This window comes from Lutjanus erythropterus, chromosome 8, assembly GCF_056507025.1.
Source record: "Lutjanus erythropterus isolate fLutEry1 chromosome 8, fLutEry1.hap2, whole genome shotgun sequence".
Lineage (NCBI taxonomy): Eukaryota > Metazoa > Chordata > Actinopteri > Lutjaniformes > Lutjanidae > Lutjanus > Lutjanus erythropterus.
The window spans coordinates 9770216-9787504 of record NC_139324.1 but is presented as its reverse complement, the minus strand read 5'-3'; the positions used below and the strand labels follow the sequence as shown (position 1 = coordinate 9787504).

The window sequence follows — 17289 nt, the reverse complement described above, 5'->3', positions numbered from 1 at the left end:
GAACTGTCCAAGAGTTTGATGACGTCTTTACTGTAAAATAACGTATGTTTTTTTTTTATTCTGTCCATAATTGTACATTGATGAAGTTAATGTATTCAGTACACACAGGAGCACCAGCAGTGGCTCTCACATTATTCTCATTTGTAGATTTAAACATAACATAATAAAAACATTTACTTTTAAGTTGGTGTTAGCTGCCTTTCATGAGATAGATTTTGTTCACATCCCTCTGCGGCCATCTGGTGGCAGATATGATTATAGATGTTTAACCTTTCTCACCTTCACCTCCCTCACTCTCTCTTTCTCTCTCTCTCTCACACACACACACACCAGCCCTGTGTCAAGTAGGAAGGGTCATCCAGGATGTCCACTCCTTAGAGAGGTGAGAGTGTGCTAATATGGGCAGAAATGTACAAAAACTTTGGTTGATCATGAAGCATGAAGTGTGTGAACTACACTGCAGACTGGAGTTTGTGTTACAATGAGAAAAGAAACAGACCCACGTCGTATTTGCTCTTCTCCTCAGTCTCCCTCTTCAAGTTCTCAGGTCTCACAGATCTTGTCGCTCCTGGAGGATTTCCCTCATCAGTGATGGCTGACACTTCAACAGTCTCCTTTGGAATAAATTATTTCACACTCGACCAGTTTGACCAGTTTGATTCCACCTGTGATGTTCGATCTCAATGTAGAATATAAACACATTTTGAAGAAAAAACTGTCTTTTACAAATCAGAACCAAGTGTTCTCTCATGAACAGTTTTGATTCCACAATAACGTCATTGGAGTCCTCTTCTAATCTTCATGAGGAACCTGTCAAGACAGATTAATAAATGAAAAGCTGTGACAAGTGATTATCTGCTTCTGGCTGAGTATTTTTTATTCCATCCTACTTTATTCTTCTACACATTCCAGAGAGAGATATTCCACTTTTGACTGCATAACAGTTATTTGACATCTTTTGTTATTTTTCAGAATTTTTGTCAGATTTTCAGATCTTAAACTGAAGACGTGTTTATGTTAGTGCACTGCTATGTTCACAGCACAGTTAAAACCAACATGTTGTCATTCCAACTTGTCACACCAACAAAATGTTTGGTTGTTTTGTAGCCGAGTCACCAGTAATGGGAACATTCAGGATGAGTCTCAGAGGGACGGAGACATTTGGTTTGTTTCTGATGAGTTGGGAGTAAAAACAAGCTGTTGAAATAATCACATACTCACTGGTAGGAGCTGAATTTCTGTCTGATGATGAAGAATCTGAAGCTAGAAGTAGAAAATGAAGTGAAATGATTTAATTTGAAATGATATAAATATATATGAGAGGACAGGAGTGGATGTGAATGATTGGTTACTAATGCTCACAGGAAAATAATACCAGTCACATTAAAGTCTTGATAATAAAACAATAAAATAAATATATTTTATTTTTCATAAAATCAAACTTACTGTTTGCGTGTCTGAATCCTGAAACACAGATGAGAGATTACAGTATTAAAAGTGAAATCAGAATTTATGAAAGGACAGAAAGAAAACATGTTTTGTTCCTCTAACTCAGTATATATAGAACATCTGTTGACCTCTACTGTGTCATCATGTCAGTGAAGTTACTGAACATCAGCCAGCTCACATTTTGATTTTTAAAACTTTGTGTCCTTTCAGGACAAATATATTTTTTTGACATATTATCATTGAGTTGAAGCTGCAGGTTAAATCCAACAATGGAGTAAAAATGTCTTCACTCACCTTTATTGTTCCTTCTCCAGATGAAAAGTCCAATGGTGCAGAGTGTCAGCAGCAGCAGTCCTACAACAACTCCAACAACAGCACCAACAGGAGACTCTGAAGGAGGAACTGGAACCAAAACACAACATTCACACTTTGTCTCCACCACTGGAAGGAGATGAAGATGTTTGCTTTACAGCAGTGGTTCACAAACGCTGTGCAAAGGCTCACTGGTGCACCGTCAGACTTTGTGACCATACATAATGTCCTTGTGTGTGTCTTGTACACAAAACAAAAACTGATACCAGTCTTACCCCAGTTGGTCCTGATCACGTCTTTGTCCAGTCTGGTGACGATGTCGTCCTTCACACCAGAGAGCTGAAACACACAGTCGTACCTCCTCCAGTCTTCAGGTGTGACTGATGAAAGGTTCAGGTCAACACTCATCTGGAAGGTTCCATCATGGTTGTGGAGGATCTCTCTGTGGTCCACGTCCTCATGAATCTCCTCTCCATCTTTCCTCCAGAACAGTGAGGATCTGTCAGGGTAGAAACCTGTAGCGTGGCAGCTGACTGGAGAGGAGGGAGTCTTCTGGAGGAGAGACACTGACGGAGGCTCTGCAGAGACACAGAGAGAAAGATAGTTTCAGACATTTTACTTTCTTTCCACTGAAATTAAACTGCTCACAACAAAGTCTGTGGATTATGTTGAGTAACTGGGTCATGATTTCTGGAAAGAGATACAGCGGCTTATATGAACATTGTTGTGTCATGAAACAACATCAGGTCATGTGACTCTACCTGTTCTCTGCAGAGAGCTGTTGCCAAAGTTCACACCCTTCTTCAGCAACTGAGGGTAAACCTGAGTGAGGTAAAGCTTATAGTTTTTTATTCTATCTTTGTTAGTATCCCATATCTGTTTGATTTGTTCAGCCTGTGGTTTCAGAGCGGTCCATGTCGATGTCTTCAGGTCAAATGATATGAAGTCTTCTCCATCATAACCAAACTGACTAAATCCTTTAACCTTTTCAGTCTCATCATCCCACTCACAGCCAGTCATCACCTGTAAAACATGGACACCTGAGAGAGAGAGAGAGAGAGAGAGAGAGAGAGAGAGAGAGAGACTGTTGTTATCAATGATGTACAGAAGAAAGAAGATCATAAAAATAAAACATTTTGTGATGTTCTGCTTTTCTCACAGTCTTGTGTTGTACTCATGATTCAAGAGCAGATGATGACTGCACTTTTTCTGTCTGTGAGTGATGAAACAATTTATATTTCAGTTTTAAAGTTACAATGGCTTCTCCTGAATGGCTTGTTTTGAGCTTTGAATTTATTTGATAAATTATTGCTGAAGCGTCAAAGCTTCACTACAAAGGGAGGTGGGGTGGGGGCTTGTGAAACAGTGGTGGTGGTCTGCAGACAACGTAGTGGACCTCCGCAAGAGAGCATCTACGCAGCTGACAGGAAATCATGTGATGTATATATACATATACATAAAATATATAATGAACAAACTTTGTTTATATTTTTTTGAATCTAGCAAATAACCTATTGGTCTGAGGCCGGTGTAGTAGTAGCATTATCAGGGGAGCTCGCTAACTGGATTTCTGTGTAGCTAACTTAAGTGATTTTTCCTACCTGTAACATTAAATGTTTATTCAAATTAGATGTTGAGTTCTTGGATGATGACAGTATTTTTATAGATGCAGCAGAGCTGTTACTGTACTGTGATGTTCCTCTTTTCAGATTTTAAGATGCAGTGAAGCATTTCTTCACTCGAGGTCATAATAATGAACTGACTGTAAGATTCTCTGGTTTCACTCAGACCACAGTGGGGTTGTAATGTGTGCACACTGTACATGGTAGTACAGTCTGTAAAACTGTAATCCTGCTGACAGGCTCAGATTGTTATTCTAGTGTCTGAGAACATTATGGAAAGGATCCTGACAGAGACCTTTTTGTTGAAGAGTAAGAAATGTTTTGTTTAAGCAGAAACAGCTCTGATATTGGTTGTGTCAGAGTCACCAGACTCCATTTATAGAAACAGTCATTTTATCATCATGAAACACACTTCATTCAATCTTTACAAACAAAATAAAACTCATCAAAACTGCCATGGTTCATATATTCACTGATTCAGCAATAACAAACTCTGGTTGGATCAAAATGAACTCATAATTCTTGGAGTTACATGTATATAGATATGTCATATGTAGATGTAAAATATCATGAGAGCAGTGAGAGGTCGGACCAGATGCACGCTGCAGCACAAGTTTTCATTTCTTTGTCCTTTCCTCATCCAGACACACAGGGGATGTGATCATATGTAACAAAACAAAAGGTTAAATGCTAATTTAACATACAAGAATTAAAATGTTCAATACAGAAAATCTCTCACTAGTTAAGTACACAGAGGACATAGTCTTAGTGGCATGTCTTACCAGTATACAGTCATTAAATGTGTATTTTAACCCTCCTATCATCCTCAAATATCACTAACACATTTTACACTTGGGGTCAATCTGACTCTTTTTGGTTGTTTTTTTGTTTTTTTGGTGTGTGTGAGGGGGTTTACGTGTTTGAAAATTCACCCATTTATGAAACAGAAAATCATAATGAGAACATCAGTCAGATAGTCAGAACATGGAACAGTTCTTTATGCCCACAGTTAAGCTTCTAGTCTGCTCTACTTTACACAGGATGTGCAGAGAGTGTGTTCATGCTCCTTGCAGACATATTTTTTGCACAGTGAACATGTCATGCTGGTCTTAGAACCATTTCGAGTGGGACAAACCTGACACCTGCCAATATTGTTCCCCCTCCCCCATGTCATGTATCAACTCAAAAGTATCAACTCTGCACCTGCAGGTGTGGGGATGTTAGGTCACACATGGGTCACACACAGACAGACAAGTTTTACACAGCTAAAACAGCTTGGGGTCAAATTGACCCCAGAGGAACACTGATGCGTGTAATATGTGTTCAGCGCATTGAAAAAATATCATCATGATAATTTTATGCTTAATCAATTGTACCCATCAAATTAGGAAAAGTAGAAAACTATTATTTTTTGAATGATAAACACTGAATGGGGTCAAATTGACCCCAAGGATAATAGGAGGGTTAAATATGTTACACAACTAATAAAGTGGTTTGATGACAGTCATCTTTTACTGAAAAGTGTCTAGACGAAACAAGAACAACCTGTCAAATCCTCTATTTGAACCAATTACAGTTCAGGACCAAGAGGTGGAGCAAGTGAGCTCCTTTAAGTACCTGTGGACTGTGTTAGACCAGTCTTTTACCTTTACACATCATGTGGAATGATTTACAAAAAAGAACAGCAAAGACTCTTGACAGCACTACTGTGATTCATACCTTCATACTTCCAGACCCCTGCTCAGACCACTCATCTTCAAACTCAGCCTCATTTTGATCTCAACTACACACGTGTGAAGCTTTATGACTGACCTCTTGCACAGTTGAGACACAAAACCTGTCCAGTGTCCACAGACATAAACACCTGACAAAATACTCAGAACATCTTCTGTGGTAGTTGGTGTCTCCAGGAACACATTTTGTCATGATGGTGCACACACACATCCAATGTCCACTATCATGGCTGCACAGTCAATATAACATAGAACAGACTTACCTCCAATTTGGTTGAAGAGTTGCTTGAAATCATTCATCCTGGCTTTGAAGAAGTTTGGCTGTATTGTTAAACACTGGAGTTTGGTCCACTCCAACTGCCCAGGATTATATAATAAGAATTTCTTCACCAGGTCCTGTTTTGGTTCGACTGTCTTTTTGTTGGTGTCGCAGTAACCAACCAGAATTCCATCAACCTCTGCAGCTCCTATAAACTCTGGGACTTTTGGGATTCCAGAGGTTGCAGTTATGAAAATCACCAAGGAGTGTTCAACTGCAGGACAAACAAGATTTATAAAGTCAGTATAAATATACACACATCATCATCATCACACTCATCATCAGGGCTGTAGTAGCAAAAGGTTGGCAAACTACACAGTTTTTAAAATACTATAAATATATATAAATATTTTCAGGAACAAAAATGTAAATATTTGGGAGTACAGTTTTATTTTAACTAAATCTATATAAAACATAATCCATGATATATCAATTTAAAATGGATACAAACCTATAATTGAACAATTACGTACATCTTGTGTATGCAACATAAGCAGCATGTTTTTCTGTGTTGACATAATTTTCTGTTAGGAAATTAAAATATTTCACTACATTTAGATGTAAAATTCCTTTCAAGTCAAATAATGACCACTGGAATAGTTGTCTGGTCTTCTGCAGAAATAGAAACAGACTTTTGATTTGAATTCATGCAGAGCCTGAACAGTAACAGTAACACTATTAGATACTACAGCAGTAATCAGATTACTGTGGTTTTATTTGTGATACAGTCAGTTAATATGATTTATTTTTTCAGTTACCGCGGCTGTAAAAATATAATATCAGGCTACAGTTTTGCCCTAATTGGAAAAAATATATCAGTGCACATATATATGTTTCTCATATCAACAGTTGACTGGTGTATTTCAAGTCTGTGAGTTATGAAGGAAAATATAAGAAATATTTCACATTTTGAAATATGACTGAGCATGTAAGTCACTTTTTTTAATAAAGTTTCTCATAATTTAATGTTGAACATCTTTTTCACTCACACCGTCACATTGTCTTTGAGGTATCATTTTTAAACAGATTGTTCTTGTTTTTACTCAGTTCTGTGGAGTTTTTTCCTGCTGGAGGGCCACGTAGAGAGAAAAAATACACCTAGAGATGAGTAGTGTGATGTCTGTGTGTGTGCAGAGTCAGTTGTTTATAACTGGAGTTTCCACCTGTCCTGTATAATAGAAGATTGTCTCTTATTGCAAAATAAAATACAGATCTAAATGTCAGACAGAGCAGCAGTAGATCAGTCCTGTCTGTGGAAAACTGCACAGTTTGTCTTGTCCTCATTTCCAGAGTATTTTCTGTCTCCTGTGGTGGTCTGTCTGACCTGGAGCAAGTAAAAGGACAGAGTGGTCCAGACCAAACATTTTGTCCAGTGTCTCTGATCTGATGTTTGAATCCTGAATAAAATTGATGCAGCTGTGCTTTATTCTTACTGACTCTTTATCTCCTTTACATTCATGTTGAGACAAGCAGAGGACTTTGAAACTGACGCAAACTGCTGCATAAAAATTCACCAGAATGCAGGAAGTAAAACGTCTGACACTCAAAATCTCATGAGGGGGGATTTCCAGACTCTCTGCTTGGTTTGTGTCCCTGAGCCTGAGGTTCCTGTTAATGTGTCCCTTATTTGTCCACATTGAAGTTGTCAGTCCTCATGATAAAGGACGTGCTCTGCTGCAGCAGATGTGTCGTGATGCGTCCGTGTATTTCAGCCGAGCAGAGAGAGAAGAGGAGGCTTGTGTCTCTCATGTGATGCTCTAAACCAGTGGTGTCAAACTCATTTTGGTTCAGGGGCCACATACAGCCCAATGTGATCTCAAGTGGGCTGGACGAGTAAAATTAAAACATAATCTATTGATTACTCTGGCAATTAATTGAGTAATCAGATGAGAAATATTGCTTGTTCTATTACATTTCTTTTGCTTTATTTAAGAACAATGGTAATATACAAAAGAGAAAATAAGACAGGTCTATTAAATGAACAACTATAAATTGCTAAAGTAAAAATACTCAGTAAAGTAACTTTACTTTTACTGTAGATTTACTTTTACTGTTTTTACTTTACTTTTTACTTTTTTTTCAAGTACAAAGGTAAAAGTAAAGGTAGTAATGTCTGCAGAAACCACAAACAGAAGAGTGAACTAACTCTTTTAACTGAAACAGTCACCAGAATGTTTTGTTAACATGTTAAAATCGCAACATGTTTCTTCTGGAGCAGGACAGACGCTCCCAGACTCCCAGAGGACAGGGGACTGGTTTACCAACATGACACCTTTTTTTCTTCTTATGAGTTTGCAGGTCTGTATTTAGACATCAAAAAATAACAATAAGAATACCATTAAAGTACAACAACAGTGTGCTCCCATTTGAAACATGCGGGGACTTCGGTTCTTTATACAGGTGGTTTTAACTTTATTGATGCCTTCAAAATAGCTAGTCTGGCTGGCTTCACGTTGCACCATTAATCACCACCACCGTAGAACTACAAACAGACACAATATATAACAATGAATTTCGATATACGCAGTCCATAAAATGATACAAAAGTTGAAATAAAAGTTACACAATAAAATTGTACTGACCACTTTGCCCGCTTGCAGCTCCGAAATGGGAGGGGGGTTTAATCTTTAACTTTTATCTTTTGCCAAACAATAACGTGACAAACATGTCGGCTATCCATCATCTTCTGAGGAGTGTAACTACGAAGCGAGATTTAGCGAGCTATGTTGAGTCTAAAGCCAGGATTTTCAGTGTCACGAAAGTGGCTCTCTTTTAACCTGCTAGATCACCATGGTAACTCATAACCTGGTCGGGAGCAGTTTATGATCAGAGTTTCAGATTAAATCGTCTGTAAAAAGCACCGTTCTTTAATATGTCCTAACAAGGTTGTTTATGAGCGATATAGCTTTTAAACTGAGGGACGACTTTACAATGAAAAGTTGTTGAGCTGTATGTTCGAAATATCACCGAACTAATCCATATAATGTAAAAATGTAACAGCAGCACAAACGGTATGCATCGTGCTGTCATGATGGTAACCTCCGTTTGGTGATGCAGAGTCATTTTTCCCGTTTGCTCCAGATCATATTAACACTTTAAATTGACATCGTATATAATCCACACACTAAAATAATGATGAAGCAACTACAGACACTTTGAATACCGTTATCTGTTTTGTCTTGGTGATACTGCAGCTCAGATCACTGATTAGAAAATTCATCTTCATTTATCACAGACAATCTTAAATCAGTTACACTCATTTTACGTTGGTTTGGTCAAAAACTTCAGTGATGTCCACGTCTCTGTCATCATAGGACAGTGTCAGACAGACTTCATCATGTTTAAATCTGCTGTATGGAGTTTTATTGTTTAATGTGCAGTTTTCATGTTAGAATAAACAGCAGCATTAAGACCGCATTTAGTCCATCAGTCATTTTCTGACATCATTCTTCTTCTCCTGCTTTATTTGCAACAGCAATGTTGCTTTTTGCCGTAATGTATTTGTATGTTTTCCACAGCTCATAATTATAACAACTTGATGATTTTGACTTAAGTGGCTCGCGATCGCTTAATGCGGAAGAAGAGTGAAATGACGCAACAAACGCCCCTTTTATGTGAGCGCGCACAGAGTTTGAAGATGAAAGCCTGGATTAACAAAGTGAATAACCTCCATCATGATACCCGTTATCTCTGATTGCAGTTTTAGGCTTTGTCGATCCAGATCATGCAAAGAAAGCCTAGCTGTGTTGAGCTTGCTTCGTAGTATACCCCTGCTAGCTGCTGCCCACAGACACGGTGTGGGTGAACACGGTGCACCAAACAGTCCTTTTTGAATATCAAAATAAAAGTGCGACCTCTGTTGGTCAAAACCAGGAATAGCGGCTGTACACAAAATCTGTATCAACAGCATTTACAAACAGCAATAAAAATGTTGATGTTTCAAAAAAGGAAAGGAAGGAAATAATAACATGCAGGATTTTTAAATTGTAATTAGGTATTTTTACATCGTGGTATCAGTGCTTTTACTTAAATAAAGAATGTGAGTATTTTTTCCATCACAGCAGGTCAGTGATCAGTGTTTCAGTGACTCTCTGTGGATCAGTGAATAGTTTTATTTATGGCGGCCGCCACATTAAAAACATCTGCACCACTACATGATTTTCTATTTTTGGAGCTGCGCACCTTTTTCGGTCGTGTCTAGAAGGTAACTCTTTATTTGCACACCTCTCACGAGATTTGTGTTGTGTGTCTAGGGTTCCCTTCTAGACACGACCTCTCTCTCTCTCTCTCTCTCTCTCTCTCTCTCTCTCTCTCTCTCTCTCTCTCTCTCTCTCTCTCTCTCTCTCTCTCTGTCAAACTACAGACAGCAGACTGATGTGTACGATGTTTCACTCTGCAGTGTTTCACACAAAGACTTTATTTATGTGAACACCCAGGTTTGGTTTGTCACCAGTTTTGGCATTTTTATTTTTTTTAATCAGTCTGAGAGGAAGACGGTATCAGTGATTGATTAGTGATCAGTCTGTCCTCCTCTCCTCCCTCACCTGTTCACTCTGCTGTGAGAAGGTCTGAAAGTTTCTCACAGAGAAACACACTCTCCTGTTTTACTTACAGGCCTCCTTATACAGTTGTTTAATTTTATAAGAGCATCTGGTTGGTGTCGATGTCATTAACCATCACGTTAGTTTCTGTTGTAATAAACTCGTCATTAACAACAGTCTCCTCCACACGCAGCTTCTCTGCTGCTGTGAAAACTGAATCGCGAGTGGATTTATATGTAGGGAAAAACCCAAAATGCGAGTTAGGTTTTGTCTTTTTTGTCTTTATAAAGAAGAAAGTCAACAGATCAGATACAGACAGGGTCAGAGAATCACACTGACCTCCTCTGTGTCTGTACTGTACGTGTGTGTTTGGAGGAGCTGCACTGACGCAGAGAGGAGAGATGCTGCAGCCCTGTGATAATAAATTACATCAAAATTTAAATGTTGGCGCTCATCAATATCTGGTCTTTAATAACCCCCACATGTGAAACACAGTGTGCTGTACAGTTGTTCGGATTTAAACGAATTTTAGTAATCAAATTACTCGAATTACTCGAGGAATGGTTTCAACCCTAAAATTAATGTCTTCTCTGTAATTTTCACACTTTGCAAAGTCATGCCGTGGGCCGGACTGGACCCTCTGGCGGGCCGGTATTGGCCCGCGGGCCGTACGTTTGACACCCCAGCTCCGTCTAAAACAAACGGAGCTGAATTTGACTCAAACTTTTAAAAATGTCACAAAGACAAGTGAGTAAACCATCATAAAAAGGACTGCGGTCAAGCCAGCCGTCTCTCCTTTTTGCGAAGTCAAACCAGCCGCTCCAATATTTCAAGTGCTCCCGTATTGCAGACTTTATGGCAAATTCACGGTGGCGGTTGAGAAAGCCAGCCCTAGGATGCTACGGCGTGGACCAACTTCCGCCACCGTCAATTTGCCATAAAGTCTGCAATACGGGAGCACTTGAAATGTTGGAGCGGCTGGCTTGACTTCGCAAAAAGGAGAGACGGCTGGCTTGACCGCAGTTAAAAAGGAGAGTAAATGCTATTTTGTATTTAAAAAACTATAGCCCTGCTCGTCATAAATATGATGTATTCAGTATGATTCAGAACAGTTTTATCAAGTTAAAATAAAAGTGAAAGTAAACTAAATCAGTATGTCCCTGAACCGCGGGAGGAAAATACAAAGAGTTTAAAACTTTAAACTGTGATCTTACCTGCTGATGAAACGTGACAGAAGAGAAGAAACAAAAATAACTTTTCCATCTTGTTTTGATAAAGACGCGCTGATGAAGAATTGAACTGAATCAGCAGCGTTCTGTTCGATGTCTTCTGTTTTTTTTTTTTTTTTTTTTTTTTTTTTTAAGAAACTTTATTTAACAAAATCATGTACAAACAACGTGGCTTACTTTTTTTTTACGTTTCAAAGGAGCAGGTGCACAGGAATACTGCAAAAGAGAGTTTACATGGGAATATAATATTTCAGAAATAATAAATAAAATAAAATATGGTAAAATAAATTGAAAAGTTTCATTGCATATTTACCTTTCATTATATTAAGGGCTTTGATGAAGGAAAGAAACTCGTTATGAAACACATTAAATTTAGGTTTCACTTTCATATATTTACATTTGTGTATGTAAAAAAAAGTATTAGAATATTGTTTACCAGAAAGTCCCATTCATTATTGTCCATAACAACACTATAAATAATGTCCTTCTGAGAAAAGGGTTCGAGTCGGATCTTTGTGTGCATCCAGTCATATATATGAGTCCAGTGCTTCAGAAAACATACATTAAAAGAATATATGATCTGAGGTTTCAATATCATCACAAAATACACATTTATTTGTTTCAAAACCAAATCTCTGTCGTAATAGTTCACCAGATGGGTACACACCATTTAAAGTTTTACAGTGAATTTCTTTTGGATTTATGGGAAATTTTAAGTATTTAGAGTGTAAAGAGTATATAATATCTTTGGAGAAGATTTGTTTAATGGAGTTTTGAAAAGACAATAAAGGGTGTGTGATGTCATCAAACATCTTTCTAAATGTTTTATTAGGAATTTTACTAGTCTCAAAGTCACAACTTCCAACTAGGAGATGTGGAAGATGAGTCTGAGTCGAATTCAAAACAATCCCTTGAATTAAATTTAAAGTAGGATTAGGGATGGCTTTCATTATGGATGCAAAGAAATTACGGTCGACTACTGTATCATATTTAAGGCAAAAATTTTCATATGTCAACACACGCCCATCTTTGTCAATCAAATGAATTAAAGACCAAATATTTTTAGCCATCCAGTCTTTGTTATACAATGATTTGTTTTTAACTGTAATGTATCTATTGTTCCATATCGGTGTGTTGTGCGGGGTGAAACTGTGATTGTACAAAAGTTTCCAATACAAAAGGACTTGCTGGTGAAACAGGGATAATTTAACAGGAAGTTTCTGAATATTGAAATCACATTTTAATTAAAAAGTCGATGCCTCCAAGTTTCTTAAAGATTTCTCTGGGGATATGATACCAGAAGCTCTTATTGTTTACAAAGGATTTTAACCAGTTAATTTTCAGTGTCTCATTGATAAAATCAAAATCAACAGCCTGTATGTCCCCATCTTTGTATTGTTTGGTCATCTCTGTTCTCTTAATGTAGTTCATCTTCTTTGATTTGGTTGACCTTTTTAATGGCTCTGTTACGAATGGCTAAAGAATATGCTATAAATCTCGATATGCTTTCCATTTTAGCAATAAAGACTCGACCCAGTAAACTGATGTCTCTCAATAACCAGGAATTGAGTTTAGTTTGACATTCAGTTATTACTCTCCACACATTCATATTTTCTCTTTCAGTAGGGTTTTTAGATATATGTATAGTATTTGACAGCTGATTTTATGGGAATGTTGTATGCTTCTGTTAAATCACTCTGATGAATCGGCATCAACTCGCATTTGTTCAAATTAAGTTTAAGCCCTGAAGCGTTGGAAAACATATTAATTGCTTGTATTATCTTGGGGACCTCAGTTAGGTGTTTCGTAAAAATGGTTGTATCGTCTACAAGCTGGCTTATGACAACAGGTAACCCAATAACATTTAAAGGAGCAATGTCTGAATTCTTAATAAAAATAGAAAGCATTTCTGTGGCAATTATGAAAAGAAATGGAGAGATAGGACAGCCTTGTTTGACTCCACGTTTGATAGCAAATCTTGGTGATGTACCTCCTGGTAACGAAATAGAGCTGTTTGTATTGTCATAAAGAGACTTTATAGTGGCAGGAAATTTATTCCCAAAGCCGAAATGTTTTAAGCATCGAAAAATAAAGGGATGTTCAATTGAGTCGAAGGCTTTATAAAAGTCAAGAAACAAAATAAAACCATCGTCTTCTATTAGATGTTTATAATCTAGGAGATCAATTACCAAATGGATGTTGTTGTGAATAGATCTATCTTTCATAAAACCAGATTGAAAGTCACTTATAATTTTGTCTAGATTACTTTTTAATCTATTGGCATAAACAAGGGTTACAATCTTATAATCAGTATTTAATAACGTGATAGGTCTAAGGTTATCCTTTTCCGGGTTTGGGGATTAAACTTCTCAGAGTCAGATGGGCAGTGTTCCTGTTCTGACAGATGGGCGTGACATCTGGATGGGAATGGATCAGTGGTGGAGGACAGGGGGTGGCTGTGGCCACCTCATGCTGAATCCTGGCCACCCTATTGGCCACCTCAAGCACCACATCACAGCTATAACTTTTTGTGGCAGGTGTTCTTGTTCATGATACCATCGTTGATTTTCACAAATTTGCCCACATCGTTTCCACAAATGGAACCTCATACCATAATAGAATCTCCACTGTGTTTCACTGTGGCTGCATCTGGAATCAAAACGTTCTCCAGCTTTTCTGCAGACATAAACACGACAATGCTGACAGAAGAGTTAAAAGTAACTTCTTCCAGTCATCAACAGTCCAGTGTTTGTGCTCCCTAAATCTGAGGAGTTTCTGGATGTTTGCAGGCTTCAGTAATGTCTTCTTAGCAGCTAGTCTTCTCTTTAAGCCTTGTTCCATCACTCGTCTGCTTCTGGTCATTCTGTAGACTTTCTTAGACTCTGATCTAGAAACATTTATCTCTGCCTGAATATCAGCAGTGGTCTTCCTTCTGTCTCTAGTTCTTAAAATCTTGAGGTGTCTGACATCTGCTTCCGTCAACTTTCGTTTCTTGCCTCTTCCTTGGTGCATTTTGTAAGTACCGGTCTCTGCAGTTGACTCCAAAGCAGACTTGACCTCACTGTGAGACACTTTATGTCTTTCCCTGTTTGTCTCAGAGACCATCCAGCATCATGAAGTGCTTTAATGTGGACTCTTTCATTTTCAGTGAGCTCTCAATGTTTTACCATTTTGAACAGGAATGAGGAATTTCAAACTGAATTCACCAAATTTGAGGCACGGCTCACTGGGCTTCTCTGAGAAATCAAAAATTAATCATTCAACCACTAAAACAAATTTTTCTGTTCAGGAATGCAAGTAAATAACTATAATTTGACATCTTAATCAATAAATAATAATGTACTTTACTATTTTTTTCTGTTTTTTTGTTAAACAGTACATTTTAAAATTCACAGATAACAACAATAATTATATTTTAGTATTAAAAATATCATTTCAGTTAAAGAGCTTCTACATACTGGTGTATTAACCATTATAGAAACATAAAAGATGATTTTGGTAATTATCAATGCTGTTAATTTAGGGCAACTGTGGCATAAACCTCACATTGGGTGGTGGTCTAATAAATTTGTTAAGCACTGTACCTTCAGAAGTTGGCTGTGAGAAAAAGGCCCCTCACTGAAGAAAGACGCCAAAATCTCTGGAAGAATCCATCCAAAGCTGCACACCAAGTCAGTGAGGCCTTTTCTTTTTTTTTTTTTTTTTCTATTTTCTTTTTTATTGAAAGATTAAGACATATAGCAAACAACTGGTACAGTATTTGTTTTTGTTTTCATATAATATACTAGTAAAATAAAATAATTAAGAAATATTGACAGTGATGGTTAAAAAAATAGCCTTCAAACATCAGATCAAAAATAAGAAAAAGAAATGAATATATGCTAAATAAAATCAGATCAATTCTAATACTCGTGTGTAGTACTATTCTCCTTGTACTCTATCCTAATAATCATATTCAAATCTTGGTCAAAAAAAAAGAAAAAAAAAAAACTGTTACCAGTGTACCTAAAAAAACAAAACACATAGAACATTTCAACATCTGTAGCTGTGAACCAAGGGGTATTTTAATTTAAATACTTTATCAAATAAAGTCTGATCTAATTGGAGTTATATACTCAATCCAATTTTTCCATAGTTTCTTGAATTTGTCCTGTTGTAATCTAAGAGGGAATGTCATCCTCTCCATCACATATATATCGTGTATTACATTAACCCAGTCGTCAACTGTAGGTACCTCTGTCCTCAACCATCTTCTGGTGATCGCCTTTTTGCTTGCAATCAACATTGTCTTAAACATATATTTATCCCCAAATCTTGTAAATGGTATATTTAATTTTCCCAAATACAATACCTCAAATGTAAGTGGAAGTTCGACCTTCATTATTTTGTCCATACATTTCTTAAGCTCCTGCCAGTATCTACTAATAAGGGGACAACCCCAGAATACATGAAAATGTCCAGCTCCATCCACTCCACATAATCTCCAACATCTTGTATCTTCATATTTTTTCTGTGCTGGTGTAACAAAATATCTTATAATGTTTTTCCACCCGTATTCTCTCCATGACATTGAGCAAGTTGTTTTCCACTGTTGTTCATTAATTTCTTCCCATTCACCAACTGTTAAAGCAATGTTTGCTTCCCTCTCCCACCTCTGTTTTATATATACTGTACCATTTCCTTTCAAATTTTCTACCCCCTTTTGGACATTTATTTTGTATCCAGATAGTACTCCATAATCTGTGAGAGTTGACATAAGTGCTGGAAAGGATGTATTTGGGCTGGATAAATATATTAATACATCATCTGCAAACAATGCTATTTTCTGCACTCCTGCCCTCCCCATATCTATACCTTTAATATTTTCATTTAATTTTATCCAGTTGCTTAGGGGTTCCAGAAAAATGGCGAAGAGGAGAGGACTTGCTGAACAGCCCTGCCGACAGCCCCGTTCTAATGTGAAAGGATTTGAGAGACTCCCATTTACCTTGATTCTAGCCGTTGGCTTATTATACAGTGCTTGTATGGTCTTAATAAATGTTTCGTGAAAGTTAAACTGCTCCAGCACCCTATACAAGAAATCCCACCCAACAGAGTCAAATGCTTTCTCTGCATCCATCCCCACTACTACTGATTCTACTTGTTTTACTGTTATATGTTGCATTACATGCAATGAGCGCCTAATATTGTCTTGAGTCTGTCGCTGTTTTATAAAACCTGTCTGATCTAAATGGATGATTTTCGGCAAAATGTTTTCTAGACGTCTGGCTAAAATAGCTGTAAACAGTCTATAGTCTTGGTTAAGGACACTAATAGGTCTGTAATTGGAGCATTCTAACTCATCCTTTCCTTCCTTTGGAATTATAGAGATGATGGCTTCTCTCCATGAACGAGGAATTTCTCCCTTCTTCAACACCCAATTAAATGTATTCTTCAGCAACGGGATTAAAGATCCCTTAAGTGCTTTATACCATTCTGAGGTGTACCCATCCGATCCCGGGGACTTGTTAGCCTTAAGATTTGTTATTGCCTTATCGATTTCTTCAGCTGTAATTTCTGCTATCAAATCCTTGTTCTGCTCTTCTGTTACTCTAGGTAAATTTAAACTCTTTAAGAGTGAATCTATCTGGGCTTTGTTGTTAACTTTTGGTTGGGTATATAGTTTCTTATAATATTTTTCAAGACAATTTTGGATATCTTCTGTTTTCAGTGAGGCCTTTTCTAGAGTTTTACTTTTTAACTTGATCATTAACTTTTTTAAGTCTACTATGTTGAACATTGAAGCGTGCATGGTGTGGGTCGTCTGCGGCGCTCTGCAGCCTCTGAACATGAACAGAATGTGGAATCTGTTTCAGCTCAATATCATGACTTGAAAAACACCAAATGACTTGATTTAACGAATTTCATCAGTTTGAAATATGAAGAATTGTAGAATGTTACTTCCATGAGGCTGTTCAGTCAGACAGTGACAGATCACAGGCTGAACTTGACATTTCATCATCACATGCAGCCGCAGCAAAGTCAAGCTGTATGCAGCCTGCAACAGGTTATATATATGTTCAGTGTAATGATGATTAATGTCGA

The 17289-nt window shown here is 37.4% G+C and overlaps 1 protein-coding gene across 1 annotated transcript; it reads right to left on the bottom strand.

Moving 5' to 3' along the window:
* Positions 1-765: 765 nt before the first annotated feature.
* On the bottom strand, positions 766-11254 carry LOC146322466 (major histocompatibility complex class I-related protein 1-like). The gene is made up of 6 exons (XM_084724458.1): positions 11191-11254; positions 5380-5649; positions 2523-2801; positions 2037-2339; positions 1744-1851; positions 766-1464 (listed from the first exon to the last, which is right to left on the bottom strand). Exons 1-6 carry the CDS (start codon positions 11237-11239, stop codon positions 1379-1381), a joined length of 1095 nt encoding a protein of 364 aa, XP_084580584.1. The 5' UTR covers positions 11240-11254; the 3' UTR covers positions 766-1378.
* Positions 11255-17289: the final 6035 nt, after the last annotated feature.